The sequence below is a fragment of the Cucurbita maxima genome, unplaced genomic scaffold, assembly GCF_002738345.1.
Source record: "Cucurbita maxima cultivar Rimu unplaced genomic scaffold, Cmax_1.0 Cma_Scf00035, whole genome shotgun sequence".
NCBI classification, from domain to species: Eukaryota; Viridiplantae; Streptophyta; class Magnoliopsida; order Cucurbitales; family Cucurbitaceae; genus Cucurbita; species Cucurbita maxima.
In genome coordinates, this window is record NW_019272051.1 from 505,833 (window position 1) to 533,448 (window position 27,616).

A 27,616-nucleotide genomic window follows, 5' to 3' on the forward strand; every position below is an offset into this window, starting at 1 on the left:
GTCATCACTGGCACACTGCTCAGTGTCTAACTTTGATACTATTTGTAACAGCTTAAACCCACCACTAGCAGATATTGTCTTCTTTGACTTTCCCTTCTAAGCTTCTGTAATGCTTAAAAGCATAAACATGGTATTCTATTGGAATTTCACCTGTGATTTATTGCTTCTGTAACAACTAATGCCCACCACTGGTAGATATTGTTCTCTTTGAACTTTCTTTTCTGGGCTTCCCCTCAAGGTTTCAAAACGCGTCTAATGAGGAGAGGTTTCCACACCCTTATAAGGAATGACTTTGTTCCCATCTCCAATCGACGTGGGATCTCACATTCCTCGCTGGCACTCTGCTCGGTGTCTGACTCTGATGTCATTTGTAATAGCTCAAGCCCACCGCTAGCCGATATTATTCTCTTTGTGTTTTCCCTTATGAGCTTCCCCTCACGGTTTTAAAATGCGTCTAACAAGGAGAGGTTCCACACCCTTATGAGGAATGCTTCATTCCCCTCTCCAACTGATGTGGGATCTCACAATCCACCCCCCTTGGGAGCTCAGTGTCCTCATTGGCACACTGCTCCGTGTCTAGCTTTGATACTATTTGTAACAGCTCAAGCCCACCACTAGCAGATATTGTCCTCTTTGGGCTTTTCCTTCTGAGCGTTCACTCAAGGTTTTAAAACACGTCTAATAGGGAGAGATTTCCACACCCTTACAAGAAATGCTTCGTTCCCCTCTCCAACTGATATGAGATCTCATAATCCACCCCCCTTGGGGGCCCAACGTTCTTATTGGCACACCGCCTAATGTCTGGCTCTGATACCATTTGTAACAGTCAAGTCACTACTAGCAAATATGGTTCTCTTTGGACTTTCCCTTCTAAGCTTCCTCTCAAGGTTTTAAAACGTGTCTAATAAAGAAAGGTTTCCACACCCTTATAAGGAATGCTTCGTTCCTCTCTCCAATCGATGTGGGATCTCACAATCACCCCCTTGGAGGCCCAACGTCCTCACTAGCACATCGCCCGATGTCTAGCTCTGATACCATTTGTAACAGTCCAACTTCACTGCTAGTAGATATTATTTTCTTTGAACTTTCCCTTCTAACCTTCCCCTTAAGGTTTTAAAACATGTCTAATAAGGAAAGATTTCCACACCCTTATAAGGAATGCTTCATTCCTCTCTCTAACCGATGTGAAATCTCACAATCACCCCCCTTGGAGGCCCAATGTCCTCACTAACACACCGCCCCGGTGTCTAGCTCTGATACCATTTGTAACAGTCCAACCTCACCACTAGTAGATATTGTTTTCTTTGACCTTTCCCTTCTAAGCTTCCCCTCAAGGTTTTAAAACGTGTCTAATAAGAAAAGGTTGCCACACCCTTATAAGGAGTGTTTCGTTCCCCTCTCCAACCAATGCGGGATCTCAAATTTTCCTATTTCAAAATTCCGGAGGGTCGTAAGGGCTCGAGATGTTTGGGAAATCCTCACTACTGAGTTCAAGTGTCTCTAGATGAGCTATGATATAGAAAAACCAAGTTTCTTCCTATCAATCAAATGTTTGTACTATGAAAATGTAATTTTCAATTGTCATCAGAAGATCACTCTATTCTTCCACACACACTCATTCAATACTTATGTATTCATGAGTTCATGTGAATATTATAGTGGCAAGCTGCTTGTTGAAGCTTTCGGCTTCACTTCAAACGCGAGTGTAATTTCGGCCTGGCTCGTTTCGGATAGTTCCTCACGAAAGGGTACCTCAAACAACAGCGATTTATATAGACACACCTCATCTTCCTTGCAATAGTAAACCTGTAATCATAAATTAGATGAACTATATAACCAGAATAACCAAGAGGCAAATTCATAGACTCTCATGTAGGAAGTACCTTGCAACTTATTCTACCAAGTGAAGCTGCAGGAGAAGATCTCCTAAAACGAAGGTTGGCGAATCCGTCTGGACTAAGATATCCATCCGACGGGTCAATAGACAATGCACTCTCGGGCTCGGTTTCGACGATAAACTTACTCCGAGCTTCCTGCAATTACAAGTATAAGGCATATGTTTTGGAACGAAGGCCACAGGAATCATTTCGTGTTATTAAATACGAGTGGCTATGAATGACATGAAGTAATCGATATCTACAAGTTCATCGTGTTCATGAGAGAAAGTAAAGTGGACCTTTGAGAAGTGATATTCTTCTGGTAATGATATTTTCAGAGATAAGTTGCCCTCACGGAATGAGCCCCCATCGACGATGATCGTCTGAGTGTCGGATGAACGTTTACGAAGTCGTTTAAAAGATTTGGGTTTTGGATTTGGAGGTTGAACTCCCTTCAGCTCCAATGTTAAGAGTTGAGGCTGTTCTTGATTGTTCAGATCTAAGTATCTGATAACATTGTTGTTTGTATCAGAAATGAAAAGTCTTCCTGCATGGGCAGAAGAAATGACCTTTAAATGTAAGCTTTTGACCAAAATAGTTTCAAAAAGAATGAACTAAAAATGTATTGTAATGACACGAACAAATTTTATTTCGAAGACCGAGAGGCAGTATATTTCCGTGAAAGTGAGTGTACGCAGATAACATTGTTAAAAGACTGAAAATGTAATGGTCCAACCCACCGCCAGCAGATATTGTCCTCTTTGGGCTTTCCCTTTCGGGCTTCCCCTTGAGGTCTTTAAAACGCGTCTACTAGAGAGAGGTTTCTACACTCTTATAAAGAATGCTTTGTTCTCCTCCCCAATGATGTGGGATCTTACAATCCACCCCTCCACCCACTCTCTTTCGAGGCCCAGCATCCTTACCAAGCCCACCACTAGTAGATTTTGTCCTCTTTGGGCTTTCCCTTTCGGGCTTCCCCTCAAGGTCTTTAAAACGTGTCTGCTAGAGAGAGGTTTCCACACCCTTGTAAAGAATGCTTCCTTCTCCTCCCCAACGATGTGGGATCTTACAATCCACTCCCCTTCGGAGCCCAACGTCCTCGTTGACACTCGTTCCCTTCTCCAATCGATGTGGGACTCCCCAATTCACCCCCCTTTGGGGTCCAGCGTCCTTGCTGACACACTGCCTCGTGTCAACCCCCCTTCGAGGCTCAACCTCCTCGCTGGCACATGGCCCGGTGTTTGGCTCTGATACCATTTGTAACAGTCCAGCCCACCGCTAGTAGATATTGTCCTCTTTGGACTTTCCCTTTCGGGCTTCCCCTCAAGGTTTTTAAAACGTGTCTGCTAGAGAGAGGTTTCCACACCTTTATAAATAATGCTTCGTTCTCCTCCCCAACTGATATGAGATGTGATGTCCCACATTGGTTGGGGAGGAGAACAAACCACCATTTATAAGAATGTGGAAACCTTCCCCTAGAAGACGCGTTTTAAAGCCTTGAGGGGAAGCCCAAAAGGGAAAGCCCAAAGAGGACAATATCTGCTAGCGGTGGATTTGGGCCGTTACAAATGGTAACAGAGCCAGACACCGGACGATGTGCTAGCCTTCTCGCTGTTCCCCGAAGGGGGGTAGACACGAGGCGGTGTGTCAGTAAGGATATTGGGCCCCAAAGGGAGGTGGATTTGGGGGCGGTCCCACATTGATTGGAGAAAGGAAAGAAAGCCAGCAAGGACGTTGGGCCCCGAAGGGGGGTGGATTGTGATGTCCCACATTGGTTGGGGAGGAGAACAAACCACCATTTATAAGGGTGTGGAAACCTTCCCCTAGCAGACGCGTTTTAAAACCTTGAGGGGAAGCCCGAAAGGGAAAGCCCAAAGAGGACAATATCTGCTAGCGGTGGGCCTGAGTCGTTACATGAGATCTTACAAAAAAAGATTCATGCTTGTTTCATAATAGATGTTCACACTCCGTAAATTTTTAAGTCATCTTAGAACGTTAGATGCAGTCATGATGCTACCATGTTAAGTACATGAAAACTTTCAACAACGTTATAGTAATATGTTGTATAAGAGTGAGCTGAGTAATCACCTTCAGCTTCAGTGATTCCAGATGGCTCTGAAAGCTACAAAACACAATTGTTTAAGACACATTTTGCTTTAATTGCAAATGAAAATGAATACATTATAAGTATATAGATGAAGGATAGTTGCTAACCTGAGCTGCTAGAGCTGTCCCATCCTTCAGACCAGCTTTCCCTGTTCCTGCTATTGTAGTTACCCTTTTACTGACTGGATCTAGCCTCTTGATCTGAAGTGATTAGGGATCAAAGAGAATTCGAGCGTTACAATCTTGATAACCGAGTAGAAATAGCAGAATTGTAAACCATATGGCAACGGGGTGACCAATATGATAATCCGAAACATAATTAAACCCCTCGAGGAAGTTTCTTAATGTCTTCTAAACCATATGGCAACTGGGTGACTAGTATGACGTTCTGAAATATACTTAAACCCCTCGAGAAAGTTTCTTAATGTCATATAAACCATATGGCAACAAGGTGACCAGTATGATGTTCCGAAATATATTTTAACCCCGCGAGGAAGTTTCTTAATATCTTCTAAACCATATGGCACCAAGGCGACCAATATGATGTTCTGAAATATACTTTAACCACTTTGGGAAGTTTCTAAGTGTCGTCTAAACCATATGGCAACAGGGCAACGAGTATGACGTTCTGAAATATACTTTAACCCCTCGAGGAAGTTTCTTAGTGTCTTCTAAACCATATGGCAACAGGGAGACCAGTATGATGTTCCGAAATATACTTAAACCCCTCGAGGAAGTTTCTTATTGTCTTTTAAACCATATGGCAACAGGGAGACCAGTATGATGTTCCGAAATAAACTTAAACCCCTCGAGGAAGTTTCTTAATGTCTTCTAAACCATATGGCAACTGGGTGACCAGTATGATGTTCCGAAATATACTTAAACCCCTCGAGGAAGTTTCTTAATGTCTTTTAAACCATATGGCAGCAGGGAGACCAGTATGATGTTCCGAAATAAACTTAAACCCCTCGAGGAAGTTTCTTAATGTCTTCAAAAACATATGGCAACAGGGAGACCAGTACGACGTTCTGAAATATACTTAAACCCCTCGAGGAAGTTTCTTAATGTCTTATAAACCATATGGCAACAGGGAGACCAGTATGATGTTCCGAAATATACTTAAACCCCTCGAGGAAGTTTCTTAATGTCTTCTAAACCATATGGCAACAGGGAGACCAGTATGATGTTCCGAAATATACTTAAACCCCTCGAGGAAGTTTCTTATTGTCTTTTAAACCATATGGCAACAGGGAGACCAGTATGATGTTCCGAAATAAACTTAAACCCCTCGAGGAAGTTTCTTAATGTCTTCTAAACCATATGGCAACAGGGAGACCAGTATGATGTTCCGAAATATACTTAAACCCCTCGAGGAAGTTTCTTAATGTCTTCTAAACCATATGGCAACTGGGTGACCAGTATGATGTTCCGAAATATACTTAAACCCCTCGAGGAAGTTTCTTAATGTCTTTTAAACCATATGGCAACAGGGAGACCAGTATGATGTTCCGAAATAAACTTAAACCCCTCGAGGAAGTTTCTTAATGTCTTCTAAACCATATGGCAACAGGGAGACCAGTATGATGTTCCGAAATATACTTAAACCCCTCGAGGAAGTTTCTTAATGTCTTCTAAACCATATGGCAACAGGGAGACTAGTATGATGTTCCGAAATATACTTAAACCCCTCGAGGAAGTTTCTTATTGTCTTTTAAACCATATGGCAACAGGGAGACCAGTATGATGTTCCGAAATAAACTTAAACCCCTCGAGGAAGTTTCTTAATGTCTTCTAAACCATATGGCAACAGGGAGACCAGTATGATGTTCCGAAATAAACTTAAACCCCTCGAGGAAGTTTCTTAATGTCTTCTAAACCATACGGCAACTGGGTGACCAATATGATGTTCCGAAATATACTTAAACCCCTCGAGGAAGTTTCTTAATGTCTTCTAAACCATATGACAACAGGGAGACCAATATGACGTTTTGAAATATACTTAAACCCCTCGAGGAAGTTTCTTAATGTCTTCTAAACCATATGACAACAGGGAGACTAGTATGATGTTCCGAAATATACTTAAACCCCTCGAGGAAGTTTCTTAATGTCTTTTAAACCATATGGCAACAGGGAAACCAGTATGATGTTCCGAAATATACTTAAACCCCTCGAGGAAGTTTCTTAATGTCTTTTAAACCATATGGCAACAGGGAGACCAATATGATGTTCCGAAATAAACTTAAACCCCTCGATGAAGTTTCTTAATGTCTTCTAAACCACATGGCAACAAGGCAACCAGTATGATGTTTCGAAATATACTTAAACCACTCGAGGAAGTTTCTTAATGTCTTCTAAACCATAAGGCAACTAGGTGACCAGTATGATGTTCTGAAATATACTTTAACCCCTTGAGGAAGTTTCTTAATGTCTTCTAAACCATATGGCAACAGGGAGACTAGTATGACGTTCTGAAATATACTTAAACCCCTCGAGGAAGTTTCTTAATGTCTTCTAAACCATATAGCAACAGGGTGTCCAATATGATGTTCTGAAATATACTTTAACCCCTCGAGGAAGTTTCTTAATGTCTTTTCAACCATATAGCAACAGGGAGACCAGTATGATGTTCCGAAATATACTTTAAACTCTCAGGGAAGTTTCTTAATGTCTTCTAACCCATATGGCAACAGGGCAACCAGTATGACGTTTTGAAATATACTTTAACCTCTTAGGGAAGTTTCTAAGTGTCTTCTAAACCATATGGCAACCGGGCAACGAGTATGACATTCTGAAATCTACTTTAACCCCTCGAAGAAGTTTCTTAGTGTCTTCTAAACAGGGCAACATGGCGACAGGGCAACCATATTGTAATGTCTACTAAACCATTTTACGTCGTTATATGAACACAAGCTGCGGACGGAATGAACAGTAACATTACAGAAGAACCAATCACAAACCTTAACCAATGATGCTACGATAATATTTTCAAACCATAGAAGTAAGAACAGCTTTATTTTCAAGCACAATGAAATACCTTATGATTATAGCTATCAGCTATATAGATTTGACCGTCTTTCGAACACAAGACGCCCAATGGATGTTGAAGTAGTACTTCAGATCCGACACCATCTTGATCTCCAAACTGCAAGAATTAGAAAAGACAAGTGATATTGAAGATTTTGCTGCTACAAATTATAACAAATGGGAGAAACTTTAAACATTAATAAAATGAAGCTACCTTAAATAAATTGTCTGAGAAAATCGGGTCACCCCCAGCTAACAATCTTGATCCACCTGTTTTTAAGTCAACGGCTCGGATCGAGCTACTCTCACTGTCAGCAATATATACCTCCGACAAATCTACAAACCAAGCAATAACTGAAATTGTAATTTTTCTTTATAGCATCTTAAATCGGGTTGAATTCATGTAAGTTCAATTACCCGGAGATAAGGAAAGTCCAGAGGGCTGAGCAAATGATGAACTTGAAGAACTATTTCAATGAGAACAAAGAAAATGATATCTTAGTTTAAAGAAATAAAATCAAATTTGAAGTATCTGGTAATGAAAATAATGGAGTAAAATAGCACAAAATGAGTAATGTAGTGAACTAAGGAAAACGAGTTCAAAAGAAAACGTCCACCGTTCGTTCAAACGGATTCGTGGCTACTTGGCCTCACTCAAAAAGCATAATACTCGTTCACTAGGTAAGCGTATTTTTGCAATCAAAGAACACAATCAAAATCTTCATCCTATGTTTCCCTAAAAAAATATGGTCCTAGAGGGCTCAAAACATTACTATCGCACGAACCAAGTGAAATTTTGTGAAAATTTGGTCCACAAGGGGCTCGAGGTGCCTTTCATGCATGTGAAAATTTGTCTATGATAAAGTGTAAGATCCCACATTAGTTGGGGAGGAGAACGAAGCATTCTTTATTAGGGTGTGGAAACCTCCCTCTAGCCGACGCATTTTAAAAAGCTTGAGGGGAATCCCGAAAGGGAAAGCTCAAAGAGAACAATATCGGCTAGCGGTGAGCCTGGGCTATTACAAATAGTATCAAAGTCAGACATCGGGCGGTGTGCTAGCGAGGACGTTGGGCCCCGAAGGGGGGTGAATTGTGAGATCCTACATCGATTGGAGAGAGGAACGAGTGCAAGCGAGGATGCTGGGCCCCAAAGGTGGGGTGGATTGTAAGATCCCACATCGGTTGGGGAGGAGAACGAAGCATTCTTTATAAAGGTGTAGAAACCACCCCTAGCAGACGCGTTTTAAAAACCTTGAGGAGAAATCCGAAAGGGAAAGTCCAAAGTAGCCACGACATCGGACGGTGTGCCAACGAGGACGCTGGTTGCAAGAGAGGTGGATTGTGAGATCCCACATCGATTAGAGAGAGGAACGAGTGCAAGCAAGGACGTTGGGCCCCAAAGGTGAGGTGGATTGCAATATCCCACATCGGTGTGGGAGGAGGACGAAGCATTCTTTATAAGGGTGTGAGAACCTCCCCTTAGCAGACACATTTTAAAAACCTTGAGAGGAACCCCAAAAGAGAAAGCTCAAAGAGGACAATATCTGTTAGTGGTAGGCTTGGACTGTTACATACGTTACATAAAGGACGGAGAATATGTGAAGAATAGTTCGACAATTAAAAGCTTATGTTTCTCGATTACCTGGATCCATTCAGATTCCTTTCAAATCCATCACCACTAAATGATTTAGTTACTCCATTCAAAGTATCATGCACCCAGATTTGGTGTTGTCCAGCCATGGCTATGTAGACCTTTTCACTAATGGGCTCAAAACAAACATCCCAAGGAGAGTTGAGAAGCTGAAAAATCAAATCAAACTTAAAATATTTCTCTTCACTTTCATGATCAATTGTGAAGAACGTTCTATATTTCGTCGTCGAGAACCATATATTTTGACAAGCATTTTCGGATTTGAACAAACGGTTAATGTGAAGCTTGTTTCGAAAATCTTACCTGAGACGTTCCTTGTTTTCCCCCTTCATAATCAGAGCCTTTAGTTCCATTTCCAGCGAGTGTACGCACCGTCTCTCGAACAAAATCGATCTCCCTAAATAACAATAAGTTTTAAAAAAGTTATTGGGAGAGTCGAGCAAAAAGGAATAAGAAAATGAGACAGACAAAATGATCTCGACGTTCTGTCGTTAACCGTTACCTCAAAGCATGGTTCTCAGTATCAGCAACATATAGCAAGTTTTTCTTTGCATTATAAGCCAAGCCCTGGAGAATCCAGATGAGCATTATACAAACCTTCATAGGTACCATAAAACATGTGTATAGATCGGTAACGTGATGCTTACCTGAGGACGATTAAAGGTCGCATCATCAAAGGTACCGTCACGTAAACCGTCCTCACCTGTGCTACCAATTTGTATAAGGAAATTCCCACTTAGATCAGTTACCACCTAATATCGAATATTAAAAACAGTCAATCCCCATGTCTATATACGTTAAAACGAGTTTCAATACATCTACGCATCATTAATATGTATTAAAATAGAAATTATTTTAACATTTAAAAATAACATAATCACTAAGTCCAGCCAATACTGATGAAAAACGGCCCCCCTGGATTACAACTTCACCAAAGATGACGATGTATCCGTGCTCCATCTATTTGTCACCTGCTCATTCGTCGCTTAAATTTGGATAATTATCCTCACGTCTTTTAATTGGCACCTTGTTTACCATGCAACATGACCACGTTACTTGAACTTGTCCTAGGTCACCCTTTCAACAAGGAAAAAGAAATCCTTGGAGCTGCTTCATCGAAACCTATCTTCGGCTTATCTGGCTTGAACGTTGTTAGATGATAAAAGTCCCACATCGGCTAATTTAGGGAATGATCATGAGTTTATAAACAAAAAATACTCTCTCCATTGGAATGAGGCCTTTTGGGGAAGCCCAAAGCAAAGCCATGAGAGCTTATGCTCAAAGTGGACAATATCATACCATTGTGGAGAGTCGTGTTCGTCTAACATGGTATTAGAGTCATACCCTAAACTTAGTCCTGCCAATAGATTGGTAAATCCTCAAACATCGAACAAAGGACTCCAAAAGAAAAGGAGTCAAGCCTTCTCGAAGGCAGTAAAAAATGACTAAGACTCCAAAGGAGTCGAGCCTCGATTAAGGAGAGGCGCATTTCGTTCGAGGGGAGGTGTTAGATGATGAAAGTCCCACATCGGCTAATTTAGGGAATAATCATGGGTTTATAAACAAAGAATACTCTCTTCATTGGTATGAGACCTTTTGGGGAAGCCCAAAGCAAAGCCACGAGAGCTTATGCTCAAAGTGGACAATATCATACCATTGTGGAGAGTCGTGTTCGTCTAACAAACATAACCACTGTATCTTTGAAGAAAGTCTATTGCCTTCGACAATTATTTCAAACATTTAAGTTATATCGCTCTCACGGTGGTACATTCAACTTAAAATAAAAGGCCGAGATTTATGTCCCTCTTTAGTGAGACGATCCCAAATGATGCAGAAAAGCAATAGCCTTAGATAAAACGTGTAACTCTAGCGACTCGAAACTATGAGGTGGCCGTACTAGGAATATTAGGTTCTCTATCTCACAGTGAGCGGAAAATAGTGATATGAAGAGCATCGAAAGTTAAGAAGAGAACATACAATGCGATTATGATTACTGTCGGATATGAAGAGCCTGTTGTTAAGAACATCAATGGTCAGTTTCCCAGGAAATTTCAATGGAGATGTAATTAAACGGGGATCACTATCCTTCTCTAATCTCAAAGGAAGCGGTCGGCTGTCGAGGATCTTCTTCTCACTGTAAAACAGAAGGGCTGCCTCGATAAAATCATCAAGATCCTTCACGAAAAAACGTCCCTCGTTAATCTCATAAGAATATTTTGAATGTTCTTTCTAGCATTCAACATATAAATATATTGTATTTTATCAGATTTTGATTTATAGCATATTTAGCGTTATACAAAAACTATTTTTGAAGACGATGCATGGAAGGTTTTTCGATACCTTTCTACGTCCTTCGCCTGAAATCTGTGCAAGAAGCTTTCCGTTCGGTCCCACAATAGCGAACGTTGGCCATGAATTAATTCCCAACTCCCGCCATAAAAACATGTCTCCATCGTTAACAACCTAGTACAAACGACTCAAAATTATGAATATTCATTAAAATTCTAGAGAAACATGGAAAGATACACAAAAGATCCATTTAGACATAAACATAAAAAGATTGGCTCTTCAAAATTGTAAAATACTGCACTCTAATGTATCCTTAAATCGCGCTTATGTGAGCTGAATGAGCAGCGAACCAATAAAATGACAGTTATGCATTTCCGAAATCATGGCCAAATCAAGAGAAGAATGAAACATTAACACATTGCGGATTAAGCTTACTGGATGAGTAATGCCGTAGCGTAAGACTGCATTGCGGATAGCTTCCAAGTCTTTCTCGTTGTCGAACTTTGCCGAATGAACTCCAACCACTGCAAACTGTACAAAAATGAGAATATCTAAGGAACTGATTTCGAAACCATGATCTTTAAACTGGCTCTTTAATGCATATCAGTTTGGTTCTTTTATATATATGCATAACCGTGAGTTGGAGCTTTTCTCTCGTACACCCAGAAGACCCCGCACCTGCCCTGAGTCCCAGACCTATGAGACATCAAGGATTTTTTGTATTAAACTCACCTGAAGGTTCAAGCCGGTATGACCAAAAGAACCCAAGCCCTTAGCCAACAGGTCACCTGACCTGTAACAACCCAAAACCAAGCCTACTGCTAGCAGATATTGTCCTTTATGGGCTTTTCTTTTCGGGGTTCGTCTCAAGGTTTTTAAAATGTATATTCTATGGAGAGGTTTTCACACCCTTATAAACAATGCTTTGTTCTCCTCTCCAACCGATGTGGGATCTCATAATCCACCCCCCCTTCAGGGCCCAACATCCTTGTTGGCACACCGCCTCGTGTCCACCCTCTTCAAGGCTCAGCCTCCTCATTGGCACATTGCCTGGTGTCTGGCTTTGATACACCATTTGTAATGGCCCAAGCCCACCGCTAGCAGATATTGTTCTCTTTGGGCCTTCCCTTTCGGGCTTCCCCTCAAGGTTTTTAAAACGCGTATGCTAGGGAGAGGTTTTTACACCCTTATAAAGAATGTTTCGTTCTTCTCCCCAACAGATGTGGGATCTCACAGTAACCCTCCCTCCCCTCCCCTTCTCGTACATTCTTTCTTTTGCAGCTACTTGGCCTAATACCTTGCTTGCTTAACATGTCGTGGGACTAAATAGAAACAAGAGGAGAGTGATTTTTTCGCAAGCTGTTCGACTGAGAACAATTCTACAATGTCTCAAGTTCAGTGAAAGGGAACTATGTATGAGAATGATATTTCAGGCCTCAAAGTTGTCTTGCACTACCAAATAATCAATTCCGGTGGTTTCGTTATTACATAGTACGTTGTTTTACTCGAGCATTCCTCCAAATTCACATATATAAATTCCTGTAAGTGAATTCTTTGCACCTACAATACGTGCACGTGTCTGTACATCCATGCTCTTTGCGGTGTACATCAATTTAATTCCAAATATATAATGATAACATACAAAGGACTTACCGCCTTGTCGTTGTACTTCTTCTCCAAATACTCCAAGTCCGGCAAAACATGCATGCAATTTATACAACAATAGGTCCAAAAATCGAGGAGAACAACTTTTCCTTTCAAATCCTACCAAAGATTGGAACGATTTTAACGAGCATATACATCGGTTAGAAATTTTCGTTCACATCAAAGCAACAATTACCTCGCGGAACCGAAGGGGAGAACTATTTAGCCAATCGAGTTTTGATGGAAATTCTGGCACAACAGGAGCAGTTTCCCTTACACATGCACAAGAACAAACTAAGTCAGTGTTGACTAATTTCATTATATGAATGAACTGAACATCGAAACTTCTAATGCAATTCACCTGGTTTCGATTTCTGATATATATTCGATGAATCGTTGGATTCTGTCACGTATGGGACCACCTATACCCAGTCAAAGGAGATAAGTTTCAACTTCGTTCCTCGTTCTGATGAATATCATGTCATAACAAGGACGTAAAACCATGAAATGAACAAAGGAGTCATATTATAAGACAGTAAAATCCCATAAGAAGTATAAAAGTTGATGAACAGAAAAACAAGAGAGTTTTCGATAATAATTCCTCTCAATCTTCTCTTTCGAACAACACCCGTCTTCCAAGTTTTCCTACTTCAGAATGTACATACTATCTCTCTTTTAAGCAACTACAACTACTCGACTCTCTATTAAGCCATTCTTGTGTAAGTATAGAGAGCTTGGGGCCCGACACTTCATATCAGTGTCTCGGGTCCAAAATTTTCTATAATAATGATTTTTTTTCCATCAATGTCAATACCCTGCCTTTGGACAACCGTCAATCTATATGTTGCTTGTGAGCCGCCAAGTACCAGTCTCGCAACAGTACTAGTGCAAAAGGATCAGTTCTTTTCTTTCTAAGAGGTGGAATAGAATAACCCGCTCGAGAAATGGCATACACTCTTCCTTTCATGTAAATTTCTCCTAAATAAGTTACACTTTCTATAAATAAAATTAAGAAGCATTAACTCAGCGTGAAGAAGCATTATATTATACCTGAGCTTGCATTATTTTGGAAAGAAGGTTGGTTAACTCCAAAGAACAAATTCCAAATAGCTTTAGGAGATGTATACTGCATTGCCTGGGGAATTGTATGCATGAGTTAAGTAAGAGACTAAACCTTAGAAAGTTGGATCGTGTTGGTAAAAAATATGCACCTTCCAGTTCGTAATGGTAAACACGAGACACGAAAGAGCAATGCCCAAGCTTCCGTATCTCACTATATCTCGCCTAGTACCCTGCAACCTGTCCACGATTCACCGAAGAATCTAAAAAATTCTGGAAACATGTATATTTCTCAAGTACTTAGATAATAAACTATTGTTGATGCAGCCACTCCACAAATAAAAAAGGGAATGATATTCTAAGATGCAATCCTTGTCAATGGGGATATAACGATGAAGCATTCAGAGTTGCACATAGTTCTTACATGTGAAAACAAACAAAGACGAAAAGCCGTGCAATGAGGGAGCAGAGGAAGAGGAAGAGACAAATGAAACAGAGTCAGCAGCAACAAACAAAATGCAACATGGTTGAAGACAATGGTGAATCAGAGTTGCAAGCGTTGAGGGGGAGAAGAATCAATCGATGAAACATTATGTCGAATCGCATGCCACAATGAGGATGAAGACACTTTCAAAGAGAAAGTTGTGCAATTCTTTTCGATCCATTATATATGCGACTTGAACCAAAGTTTAGAGATCCCAACCGAAGTCACGGGCATCACAGAGGAAGAAATGAACAACAAAACCTATGTTGTTGCATCCGACCCACAAGATGAGTCTTTTTCCCCAAACCCCACATGACCCGACCCATAGCCAAGCTCCCTTCATTTTGGCCCCATGACACACACAACTTGATCCATAGCCGAAATAAATAGTATTGTTCTTTTATATATACATAAAATACCCCCAACATGTTGTGTCCTAATTGTTTAGAAATTGTCATGTCGCCATGTTCATGTCGTGTTGGTGTCTGTACTTTTATACATGCATAACGTGTCCCCAACAGGTTGTGTCCTACTTGTTTAGAAATTGATATATCGCCATGTTCGTGTTGTGCTGGTGTATTTACCTCAAGGCAGTTTCTTTGAATGGAAATAGAGGTATACAGCATTTCAATATGAACAGTAATTGACAACGAACCATAGATGATGAAAAAGTTCTATTGACCTCTACCTTCCGATTGACAACGAACCATCATTGACGGCCTCCGAGTCCTGCACAGCAGCAGCATCAATGCCTGAGGTATCTTTTTGTGGGGAAATTTGTTCAGAGGTTTGAAGAAATTGAGATCCCTGTATCTTCTCATCTGCAATGATATGCGCCAAATACTAACTCAAACTATTAGACAGAAACAATTTAATTACACAAACAAACACTATCCAAGAACAAAGCCAATTAGATAATGTAAAAAGAAATTTATTCAAAAGTGTTCTCCTCATACATACTTCTGATCAAAGAAAAAGGAATTGCTGTTATAATTCATGTAACACGGCACAGATATAGCTCGAATGTTCAACATTAATGGTGGTACAAAATGACATCACAATGTATTCTCATGGCTACATACTAGAGGCATCAGAACCACCAGAGAGAATATCATGAATTGTGATATTTCCTATATCATTTCGAATAAGCGATGGACCAGCAGTCTTTAGAGTTTCGTCTGATAATGTAGTTTTAACAGCAATGCATCTGCAAGCAATATAAAACACCATTTAACAAAAAAAACAAAAAAAAAAAAAAACACATCTTTCTTGCAAGAGTTCATATATTTATTAGTGTTTACATAGAAAGAGAGAAGTAAATCGAACAATAACGGGACAACGATACGAAGGAAGTAGTGAAGTCTAGTGTTGATAGATCAAACCGTACTTATCACCCATCACATTACTTGTTCTGTAACGGCTCAGATCCACCGCTAGCAGATATTGTTCTCTTTGGGCTTTCCCTTTCGGGCTTCCCCTTAAGGCTTTAAAACGCGTCTGCTAGGGGAAGGTTTCTACACTCCTATAAATGGTGCTTTGTTCTCCTCCCCAACCAATGTGAGACATCACAATCCACCCCCCTTCGGGGCCCAGTGTCCTCACTGGCACTCTTTCCTTCCTCCAATCGATGTGAGACTGCCCCCAAATCCACCCCCTTTTGGGGCCAAGCGTTCTTAGTCTACCCCCCTTCGGGGAACAGCGAGAAGGCTGGCACATCGTCCAGTGTCTGGCTCTAATACCATTTGTAACGGCCCAGATCCACCGCTAGCAGATATTGTCCTCTTTGGGCTTTCCCTTTCGGGCTTCCCCTCAAGGCTTTAAAACGCGTCTGCTAGGGGAAGGTTTCCACACCCTTATAAATGGTGGTTTGTTCTCCTCCCCAACCAATTTGGGACATCACATGTTCTAATAGAGAGAGAAGGTGAAAACTTTCGGTACCTCATTTTTGCAGCTTGGGCAGCTTGCACTCCAGCTAGTGCATCTTCGATGACAATGCACTGAGAAAATATCGAAAATAGTTATAACAGCACAATAGCATTTAGAATCCAGAAAACAGAGATCGAACGACGTATATTAGATCAGATGATACGTAGAAAATGATTTCAAGATTATATATTTATTATTTACCTATTCAAATAATTGACCTGGATAGATCTTTTACCAAAATGAATAAAATAGATAGACAATAGAGACTACAGAAATAAAACAAACAAAGAGAATGAAGACGAGAACTTTATCGTCAAGGCAAAGGCCACATTATTAGGATATTCTGCAAGAGACTACCTAGGGAAAGCAATCTTTTAAAGACAAGCGAATGGATTAGTTTAACTGTAACGGCCCAAGTCCACCGCTAGTAGATATTGTCCTCTTTGCGCTTTTCCTTTCGGGTTTCCCCTCAAGGTTTTTAAAATGCGTCTGCTAGGGAAAGGTTTCCACACCCTTATAAATAATGCTTCATTCTCCTCCCCAACCAACATGGGATCTCACGATCCACCTCCTTCGGCGCCCAATGTCCTTGCTGGCACTTGTTACCTTCTCCAATCGATGTGGGACCCCCCAATCCACTACCCTTCGGGACCCAACGTCCTTGCTAGCACACCACCTCGTGTCCACTCCCCTTTAGGGCTCAGTCTTCTCGTTGACACAAGTCCACCACTAGCAGATATTGTCCTCTTTGGGTTTCCTTTTCGAGCTTCCCCTCAAGGTTTTTAAAACGTGTTTGCTAGGAAGAGGTTTCCACACCCATATAAAGAATGTTTCGTTCTCTCCCCAACCGACGTGTGATCTCACATTAACACTAGCATACAAGAAATAAGACAAAGTAACATAATGAACATCCTGCACGCCTAGGAACATTTTACAAGCAATGTACAGCAAGTCCTTAATGCCAAAAAGAAGAAAGAAACGAAACTGATGGCTTTACACATCGGAGCCGTGGAAAGAAGAAAGAGAGAAGGGCACGGGCCGAGAGTTGGCCAATCATTGTACCTCATCCGTTGGTACATTTAACAACTTCGATGCAGCTATGAATATGTCGGGTGCAGGTTTCAGATTCTCAAAAGCATCAGCTGATACTATGGCATCAAACCTATAAAAGAAGCATAAATTCATAATTAAAAATCTTAAACAATTCATAGAGAAAAATTATATTGAAAATTTTACTCTAAAAACATGAGAAAGTCATGAGCCAAAATATTTGCAGCTAGTTTCCAGATTATTCTCTTCATGACTACTTTCTGAACCAAATTTGATAACATTTACTGTTTAATATTCGAGAAGAATGGCATTACATATATTATGCTTTAAATTTTTCTTCGAAACGATATTTGGTCTTAACGAGACGAGAATTCCTTTCTAGCAAAAAATCTAAACCATGTTTCACCTATGAACTCTGAATTGATTGCAACTATCTAATTGAATCATCATAGCACTTCAATTTACGGAGTATGAAACCATTTTGTAACGGCCCAAATCCACCACTAATAGATATTGTCCTCTTTGGGCTTTCCCTTTCGGGCTTCCCCTCAAGGTTTTTAGAACGTGTCTGCTAGAGAAAGGTTTCCACACCCTTATAAAGGGTGTTTCGTTCTCCTCCCCAACCAATGTGGGATCCTACAATCCACCCCACTTCGGGGCCTAACATCCTCGCTGGCACTCGTTCCATTCTCCAATCGATGTGGGACCCCTGCAATCCACCCCTCTTTGGGGCCCAGCGTCCTTACTGGCACACCGCCTTGTGTCCATCCCCCTTCGGGGCTCAGCCTCATTTCTGGCACATTGCCCAGTGTCTAGCTCTGATACCATTTGTAACGGCCCAAGTCCACCGCTAACAAATATTGTCTTCTTTGGGCTTTCCCTTTCGGGCTTCCCCTCAAGGTTTTTAAAACGCATCTGCTAGGGAAAGGTTTCCACACCCTTATAAAGGGTGTTTCATTCTCCTTCCAACCAATATGAGATCTTACAATCCACCCCGCTTCGGGGCCTAGCGCCCTCGCTAGCACTCGTTCCATTCTCCAATCAATGTGGAACCCCTGTAATCCACCCCTCTTTGGAGCCCAGTGTCCTTACTGGCACACCGTCTCGTGTCCATCCCCCTTCGGGGCTTAGCCTCATTGCTGCCACATGGCTCAATGTCTGGTTCTGATACCATTTGTAACAGCCTAAGTCCACTGCTAACAGATACTATCCTCTTTGGGCTTTCCCTTTCGAGCCTCCCCTCAAGGTTTTTAAAACGCATTTGCTATGGAAAGATTTCCACATCCTTATAAAGGGAGGTCCGTTCTCCTCCTCAACCAATGTGGGATCTTACCCATTCTATTTTAACTTTGTAGCTAGATACGAGTAATCAGAAAGTTACATTCTTAAGAAATATTAAACTAGACCCAGAGACGGTTAAGTGTAACATACAATCAAACTTACATTGACAGCGGTAACCCTGCAGCAGCTAAATTTGCATCAACCTTGATACGATCAGCACTCGATGCAACAGCAACTTTAAGGCCCTTGCTTTTACACTAATAATGATAGCCAAACTCAAATAGTAAGTTTCATGATGATGATGATCATCAGAATAATGAGTACAAGCAGCTTGCATTCCACAAGAACACACCTCAGTAATGAGTTCCAGTGCACCAGGAAAGCCTATTCCAGAATTGGGCTTTGCATACTATTATGCCAAAATCATCAATTACAGTTCGAAGTTAGCAAACGATATAGCAAAGATTTAACTGAATTTTCAGACGAACGAAATAGGCTAAATATAATTTTTTCAATTTAATCCATATTATTCAGAAAGCTTCAATTTAGTCCCTTGTGAGTATAACATTTTTCAATTATATTGGTTCTGTAGGCGGATGTTACATGTGACTTATGATAAACTAACACACCATGATACTTAGTAAGTTACTGAAATTTGGAGAAAGAATTAAGCTATGTAATAGGAAAAAGTACGAATTTTTCTTACAATTTTGGAGGAATTGGGGGACTTATGAGATCTCACATCGGTTGGGAGGAGAATGAAACATTCTTTATAAGGGTGTGGAAACCTCTCCTGAGCAGACACGTTTTAAAAATCTTGAGGGGAAACCCGAAAGGGAAAACCCAAAGAGAACAATATCTGCTAGCGGTGGACTTGAGCAGTTACAAATGGTATCAGAGCTAGACAATGGGTGAGTGCCAACGAGAGGACTAGGCCCCGAAGGGGGCGGAAACGAGGCAGTGTGCCAGCAAGAATGTTGGGCCCCAAAAGGGGGTGGATTGGTGGATCCCACATCGATTGGAGAAGGAAACAAGTGCCAGCGAGGATGCTAGGCCCCGAAGGGGGGTGGATTGTGAGATTCCACATCGGTTGGGGAGGAGAATGAAGCATTCTTTATAAGGGCGTGGAAACCTCTCTTTAGCAAACGTGTTTTTAAAAACCTTTGGAGGAAGCCCGAAAGGGAAAACTCAAAGAAAACAATATCTGTTAGCGGTGAGCTTGGGTTGTTACATATTCCTCTTCTAAAGTTTTGCTAGTATACTCGGTATAATTTCGTGCAAGTTTTAATCATCATTTACAATTAACCTCCACTAACACAAGTGGTACAATTGAAAAATGTTCATACATAAAAAACTGAATGAAAACTTTTGAAACGATAAGGATTAAACAAGAAAAACACATACTTAGCCAATAAAATAAGGGGAATATGTTGCAAACTGATTACCTTCTCTAGATATATCTCAAAAAACCTCTTTTTTGCTGCCTCAGGACTAAATCCAGCTACCCCTTTTACTGATGCAACACCTCCTAAGAAGTTCGCTTCACCTGGTATAATGAAGCGGAAATTCAAACGTTTATATTAATTATCAGTATCAGAGTATGTAGCTACCACATTGTATCATATGAAATTCATTAGATGATGCAGATTGAGAAGCCTTCAGGTTGAATGTTATGCATTGGATGAGAAAAAATTGAAAGAGAGGCAGCCATTGCGAGCCATGGTGATGGCAGCTATGTATTACATGATTCGACCTCCCCATGCCAAAATAGTAGGATTTTCAGCAATCTTACAACCTCACATCATACGTAACTCGTATAATCGACTAACGACAACAAATTTAGCATAGCCATTTTCATACTTCAGCTCTCGATTAAAATAAGTATTACTAGTAATGATTATCCCACCGCTAGTAGATATTGTCCTTTTTGGGCTATTACAAATGGTATCAGAGTCAAACACCGGGCAATGTGCCAGAGAGAAGACTGAGCCCCAAAGGGGGTGAACACGAGGCAGTGTGCCAGCAAAGACGTTGGACCCCAAAGGGGTTGGATTGGGGGGTCCCACATCGATTGGAGAAGGGTGTGGAAACTTCTCCCTAGCCGACGTGTTTTTATAAGGGTGTGGAAACCCCTCCCTAATCGAACGAAACACCCTTTATAAGGGTGTGGAAACCCCTCCCTAGTCAAACGAAACACCCTTTATAAGGGTGTGGAAACCTCTCCCTAGGAGAACCAAACACCCTTAGGGTATGGAAACCTCTCCCTAGGAGAACAAAACACCCTTTATAAGAGTGTGGAAACCTCTCCCTAGCAGAACGAAACACCCTTTATAAGAGTGTGGAAACCTCTCCCTAGCAGAACGAATCACCCTTTATAAGAGTGTAGAAACCTCTCCCTAACAGAACGAAACACCCTTTATAAGAGTGTAGAAACCTCTCCAAAACCTCTCCAAAACCTCTCCCTAACAGAACGAAACACCATTTATAAGAGTGTAGAAACCTCTCCCTAGCAAAACGAAACACCCTTTATAAGAGTGTAGAAACCTCTCCCTAGCAAAACGAAATACCCTTTATAAGAGTGTAGAAACCTCCCCCCTAGCAGAACAAAACACCCTTTATAAGAGTGTGGAAACCTCCCCTAATAGAACGAAACACCTTTTATAAGAGTGGAAATCTCTCCTTAGCAGACGCATTTTAAAAACCTTGAGGGGAAGTTCCATGGGGAAAACCCAAAGAGAACAACAAATCATCAGCGAAGTAAGCTTTGATGAACAAAAGAAAAAAAAAAAAGCTAGTTCATCTTCAATTACCAGTTCCCATGAATGGCACAAAGTCTTCAGGGGTGACTTCAACACCCAATTCACTAAAAACATCGACGGCAGCCCTTCGAGATAGGTCCTCACTATTACATAGAACTCCATCCATATCAAACAACACAGCCGAAACCTTCCCCCACTCGCTCTTATAAGCACTCTCCTTAGCACTGGTCTCCTCCACCTTCGCACTAGCTTTAACCACCATTTTTTGCTTAAACACGAAGCGTTTCGACCTCCATTCGAGATCATGGCAAGGAACTGATGTGGGTCTTGAACCTCTCAGCTTACTCGAGAAGAAGCATAATCTAGCAGAAGAAGCAAGCGGAGGAGAAGGGGAAAGATACTTGAAAGCAATGGAGTTTTCCATGGTACTGTTTCTCGCCTGTGAATGACAGAGAGGGGAGAATCATTCAAAACACCATTGAATTTCCTAAACGTTGAAATTTGAGATTGAACAGAATGAATACCTTTAAAGCGAAGCCTAAATTGCTGAAATGGAGATTTGCAAAACACTTCAGAAATCTACTGGTTCGAAGGGAGATGGGAGGTGTGAGGTGGAGATTGAGTTCATATTTTGATTCTTTTTCCTCCGCTGATGAAGAAAACGGAGCCAAAATCAATTTATATTACGCCGTTGGGAAGTTCGTTGGGATCAAATGCAACCATTTGGGAACTTTTGGAGGGACAAAAAGGGTTGAGTTGGGTTGGATTGTTTCTCGAATTTGGGTTGAGTTCATTTTTTTTTTAACCCAGTCAGGTTTGGATTGTGTTCGAGTTCCAAAAAAAATTGATGGGAACAACCCGACCCAACCTGAGTTATAAGGGTTGGATTGGGTTGGATTGATTCTCGGATTTGGGTTGGGTTCATTTTTTTGAACCCAATCAGGTTTGGATTGTGTTCGGGTTTCAAAAAAATTGATGGGTCAACCCTACCTAACCTGAATTATAAGGGTTGGGTTGGGTTGGATTGATTCTTGGATTTGGGTTGGGTTCATTTTTTTAAACCCAATCAAGTTTGGATTGTGTTCGGGTTCCAAAAAAAATTGATGGGGTCAACGTGACCCAACCTGAGTTATTAGGGTTGGGTTGGGTTGGATTGATTCTCGAATTTGGGTTGGGTTCACTTTTTTTAACCCAATAAGGTTTGGATTGTGTTCAAGTTCTAAAAAAAATTGATGGGGTCAACGTGACCCAACCTGAGTTATTAGGGTTGGGTTGGGTTGGATTGATTCTCGAGTTTGGGTTGAGTTCATTTTTTTGAATCCAATCAGGGTTGGATTGTGTTCGGGTTCCAAAAAAATTGATGGGGTCAACCCGAGCAAACCTGAATTATAAGGGTTGGGTTGGGTTAGATTAATTCTCGGATTTGGGTTGGGTTCATTTTTTTGAACTCAATCAAGTTTGGATTATGTTCGAGTTCCAGAAAAAATTGATGGGGTCAACCCAACCCGACCCAACATGAATTATAAGGGTTGGATTGGGTTGGATTAATTCTCGGTTTTGGGTTGGGTTCATTTTTTTGAACCCAACCAGGTCTGAATTGTGTTCGGGTTCCAAAAAAATTGATGGGGTCAAGTCGACCCAACCTGAATTATAAGGGTTGGGTTGGGTTGGAATGATTCTCGGATTTGGGTTGGGTTTATTTTTTTGAACTCAATCAAATTTGGATTGTGTTCGGATTCCAAAAGGAATTGATGGGTCAACCCGACCCAACCGAAAACATTAAAAGAATTTTGAAACCCACAAAAAAAAATTTCAATTTGAAGCAACCAAGCCAAATCAATCGGCAGCTGCAGTGCTTTCTCTCTCTCTCTACTTGAAATGTACAGCTACCGGTACTTACAACGGTGACGGCTTCTGAAATACCACAATAATTAGAAAGTTCAAGCTAGAGACTCTTTGTTTTTTTTTTTTTTGTCGGTCGTTGTCGGTTTTCGTATCCCTTTTTGAGTCTCACATCGTTGATTTCAGTGTGCTCGTCTCAGTCTCGTCGTCGGTCTCAGTGTGGTCGACTGCTTGTCTTGGTCTGCGAGCTTCTGAACTTTAGAAAGAAGGAAAAACTCGACCCAAAAATTTTTGAGTTGGGTTGGGTTACCAATCCAACCAACCCGAACTTTTGGGTTGGGTAAAAAAAATCTCTCAACCAACCCAACTCAACCCGGACCATGTACACCCCCTATCTTTTACCAAACGGCGCATTTAGGATTATTGAGCCATGAGTAGAGATGTCCATTTTATCCCGAAGATTCACTCTGAATTGAGATAGATTCTTCATTTATATCGAAAATGAGGGAGGAAATGGAAAACATATTTTTCCTTTAGTTAAATGGGGTCGAGGACGGGATTATATTCCCTCTTTCCGTCCTGTGATCAGCCATGAGGCCTTAGTCAATATGACTTATATCTTTGGTCGACTCCTTCTTGGGTAGCGATTTTCACCCTAATAAGTTAGGTAACATTTACAGTAAATAAAGAAATTGCCCAAGAGTATAAGATCGGTTAAAAAAAAAAAAAAGAAAAACATCGGCCAATATTTCTACAAAAAAAAAGAAAAAAAAAAGAGTATTACGTTTCAGAAATACTCATAAAATTTTACCATCAATTTATGGACGGAAACATCTATCTGCACCTCTTAGATTATCTCGATATTATTTTTGAAGTTTCTAAAAAAATTAAAAGGTGTTACTGAAATTTATGCAAATATAATGGTTCTTTTGAAAGTTAAAGTATAACGACCCTATTCTTCTACTACAATAAAGTCACTACTACATATATAACATGACGGTTAAGTGTGAAAACATTCCTTTAAAATAATTCATAAACGATACTATGGACTTAAACGTTCCTAGTAAAAAAAAATATTTAAACGTTGAAATAAATATCATAGAATAAAACAATGTGCTGATCTAACTTAAGTGCTACAAAATAGACATAAATGCGACTACCTTAATACTAGTTCTATGGCCATCATCGGATGCCGTCATCCGTACATGAGTGCTTTATCTTTACCTGAAAAATAAGAGTAGCACGTAACTTTCAGGAATATTTATTTCTGTTGTGCGCCGAAAGCGGAACAAATGTACTCACAACACCAAAATCACTCAAGACATACAATATTGCATTCAAAAACTTGATTTTTCAACAGCAGAAAGAATGACATTATATAGCCTTTTGCCCTAAACCTAAAGATAAACTAACAAGCCTAAAAATATTAGCAAATCCTTGAGGTCCTAGAGAATAGGGCTTATGACAGTGTTTAACAATCTCCACCTTGTCATAAGATCTCCAAGTTGATAGCGAATTTGGTTGCTACCACGTCAACACACTACTCCTTCCTTCCGACGTTGATGAGATCCAAACAATGGCAGAACTTTTCACGAGCGATCACATTTGTCAACATGTCAGCAGGGTTATCAGCAGTTCCAATTTTTAGTAAACGAATATCCCCTTTGCTAATAATTTCTCGAATAAAGTGAAAACGAACATCAATGTGTTTTGTACGAGCATGATGGACTTGATTTTTTGACAAGCAAATAGCGCTCTGGCTATCACAAAATACATCTATATGTCCCTGCAAAATACCCAAGTCATTGATCAAACCATGCATCCAAATAGCTTCTTTAAAAGCTTCCGTTACTGTCATATTCTCTGCTTCAGTGGTAGACAATGCAACAGTAGACTGCAATGTTGAACGCCAACAAACAGGTCCACCAGCCATAGTAAATAAATATCCCGTAGTAGATCGTCGCTTATCCAAATCACCAGCATAATCAGAATCCACAAAACCAGCTACACGATTGTCAAGATTAAACATTTCTTGTTTTTGAAACTTAATACCAACATCAATAGTGCCAAGAATGTACCTAAGAATCCATTTTACAGCCTGCTAATGCTCTTTACCAGGATTATGCATATAACGACTCACCATGCTTACTGCGTGTGAAAGATCAGGTCGAGTACACACCATAGCATACATCAACGCACCAACAACATTTGTATAAGGAATATTCTCCATATACCTTTTGTCATCGTCAGAACTTCGACACATGGAAGCACTAAGCTTGAAATGAGGAGCAAGTGGAGTACTAACGGGTTTGGTTGAATCATTCAAACTAAATCTTGACAATACCTTGCGTAGATATTGAGACTGAGTCAACCAGACTGTACCTTTTTTCCGATCTCGCTCTATCTCCATTCCAAGTATTTTCTTTGCATTGCCTAAGTCTTTCATTTCAAATGTTTTAGAAAGCTCATCTTTGAGTTTATCAATCTCCACCTGTCTCTTTGAAGCAATTAACATATCATCAACATATAAGAGCAAGTAAATAAACGATCCATCATCGAGACATCGATAATACACACAATGGTCAAATTGACTATGAGTATACATATGCTCTACCATGAAATGATCAAACCTTTTATACCATTGGCGAGGGGATTGCTTCAGCCCATACAAAGATTTCTTCAATCTGCATACTAAATGTTGCTGTCCAACTACTCGGAAACCAACTGGTTGCGCCATATATATTTCTTCTTCCAAATCTCCATGCAAAACGGCAGTTTTTACATCGAGTTGTGCAAGCTCAAGATTAAATTGAGCAACCAAAGCCAACAATATTCGAATCGAAGAATGTTTTACCACAGGTGAGAAAATTTCATTGTAATCAATACCTTCTTTTTGTGCGTAGCCTTTAGCCACAAGTCGAGCTTTATAACGTATACCAAAAGGGTCTTCCTTTTTTGCAAAAACCCATTTACAACCAATTTTCTTCTTACCTTTTGGAAGCTGTACCAAATCCCAAGTTTGATTTATCTCCAATGATGCTATCTCCTGATTCACAGCCTCTTGCTAGTGTAAGCTATCCGGGCTCTGAATAGCATCATTGTAACTGTTAGGAACTCCATCAATCAAAGAGAAAGCATATGCTATCGTATCATCAAACCTTGCAGGTTTTCGAATTACCCTTCGTGGTCTATTCTTGGCGATTGACTCAGGTTCCTCCACTTTTTCATTTACAAGGCTTTGCTCCTCAAGACTTTGCTCTTTCTATTCTAAGACATCAAAGTTATTATTTACCTGATCAATAGGTTCTTCAGTAAGAGCAACCACATCAGGAGAGAACACCACCTTCTCCACCTGCTTCAATGCCTCGTCATTATTTTCAATTTTCTGCAAAAACATTCCAGACTCATCGAATGTCACATGGACACCATAACCTATAGCCCTTCACACCTTTGCTAAACCCCATAAACTTGGCTTTTTTTGCTCTAGGATCCAGCTTTGAGTCTGTCACATGATAATAAGCAGGACACCCAAACACATGCAATTTATCATAATCACTAACAGGACTACCTGACCATACCTCAAGCGGAGTTCTCCCACCATTTCCAGAAACAGGTAAACGATTCACCAAGTGAACTGCATAACTGAGAGCCTCAGCCCAAAATGCTTTACTCAATCCTGCTTGAGACAATATGCATCGAACCTTCTTTGTTAATGTCTGGTTCATTCTCTCAGCAACTCCATTTTGTTGTGGCTTACCAGGAACAGTGAAGTGTCGAACGATCCCTTCATCTCGGCATACTTTAAGGAATGGATCATAAGTATATTCTCCCCCGTTGTCTGATCTCAGCCTTTTGATTTTCCTGTCCGTCTGATTCTCTACCATTTTCTTCCACTCTAGGAAGATTTGGAGAACCTCGTTTTTGTGCCTCATGGGATACATCCAAACTCTCTTCGAGTAGTCATCAATAAAGGTGACGAACCACCTCTTTCCTCCCAATGAGTCATTCTTTGTGAGACCCCATACATCAGTGTGAACATAATTCAAAATGCCCTTTGTTTGGTGTATAGTTGTACCAAACTTCACATTTTTATTTGGTACCAAATATACAATGTTCACAGAAATCAATTCTTCCAGTTGTGGCACCCTTAAGGATTCCTTGGTTCACTAGTGTCTGAAGCGCCTTCTCACCAGCATGCCCGAGTCGCATGTGCCATAATTTCGATATGTCTTGTTCTTTCGAACTTGCCACAGCAGCATGCCCAATTATTGTGGTTTAGTTGAGGTAGTATATGCTACCTCTTCTAGTTCCTGTAATTGCCACCAAAGCTCCACGAGCTACTTTCAAATTCCCTCCTTCTAAAATGATGCGATAACCACTCGCATCCAAAACGCCAAGTGAAGCCAAATTTTTCTTCAAGTCAGGGAAATACCTCACCTCTTTGAGTTTTCGTATAACCCCATCAAACATCTTGATTTGTACTGAGCCGATTCCCATTATCTTGCAAGTACTATCATTGCCCATATAGACAACTCCACCATTGAACTTTTTGAAGTTCAAAAACATCTCTTTGTTGGGACACATATGATAGGAGCACCCAGAATCAAGAATCCATTCACTGGTT

At 40.6% G+C, this 27,616-nt stretch overlaps 1 protein-coding gene across 2 annotated transcripts; it reads right to left on the reverse strand.

Moving 5' to 3' along the window:
* Window positions 1-1,513: 1,513 nt before the first annotated feature.
* On the reverse strand, window positions 1,514-21,852 carry LOC111467844 (protein SUPPRESSOR OF QUENCHING 1, chloroplastic). Of its 2 annotated transcripts, XM_023112897.1 has the most exons (29): window positions 21,675-21,852; window positions 21,202-21,589; window positions 19,837-19,937; window positions 18,744-18,800; window positions 18,554-18,648; window positions 17,123-17,222; window positions 16,073-16,131; window positions 15,217-15,341; window positions 14,823-14,955; window positions 13,803-13,890; window positions 13,642-13,726; window positions 12,953-13,013; window positions 12,788-12,863; window positions 12,601-12,711; window positions 11,383-11,478; window positions 10,999-11,121; window positions 10,636-10,833; window positions 9,306-9,410; window positions 9,161-9,225; window positions 8,962-9,055; window positions 8,650-8,807; window positions 7,425-7,474; window positions 7,222-7,343; window positions 7,018-7,125; window positions 4,092-4,184; window positions 3,966-3,999; window positions 2,177-2,424; window positions 1,884-2,033; window positions 1,514-1,806 (listed from the first exon to the last, which is right to left on the reverse strand). In XM_023112897.1, exons 2-29 carry the CDS (start codon window positions 21,572-21,574, stop codon window positions 1,654-1,656), a joined length of 3,261 nt encoding a protein of 1,086 aa, XP_022968665.1. In that variant the 5' UTR covers window positions 21,575-21,589; window positions 21,675-21,852; the 3' UTR covers window positions 1,514-1,653. The 2 variants fall into 2 exon arrangements, with proteins under 2 accessions (XP_022968665.1, XP_022968666.1); XM_023112898.1 differs by lacking the exon at window positions 7,018-7,125.
* Between the last annotated feature and the right edge of the window lie 5,764 nt (window positions 21,853-27,616).

Bases quoted from the DNA above. Each gene is read 5' to 3' on its own strand.
- LOC111467844 (XM_023112897.1), bottom strand. From the start codon at position 21,574: ATGGAAAACTCCATTGCTTTCAAGTATCTTTCCCCTTCTCCTCCGCTT. The intron at 13,014-13,641 runs GTATAATATAAT...GACTGGGTATAG, and splicing joins CCAAAATAATGCAAGCTCAG to GTGGTCCCATACGTGACAGA. The intron at 2,034-2,176 runs GTCCACTTTACT...TTGTAATTGCAG, and splicing joins AAGAATATCACTTCTCAAAG to GAAGCTCGGAGTAAGTTTAT.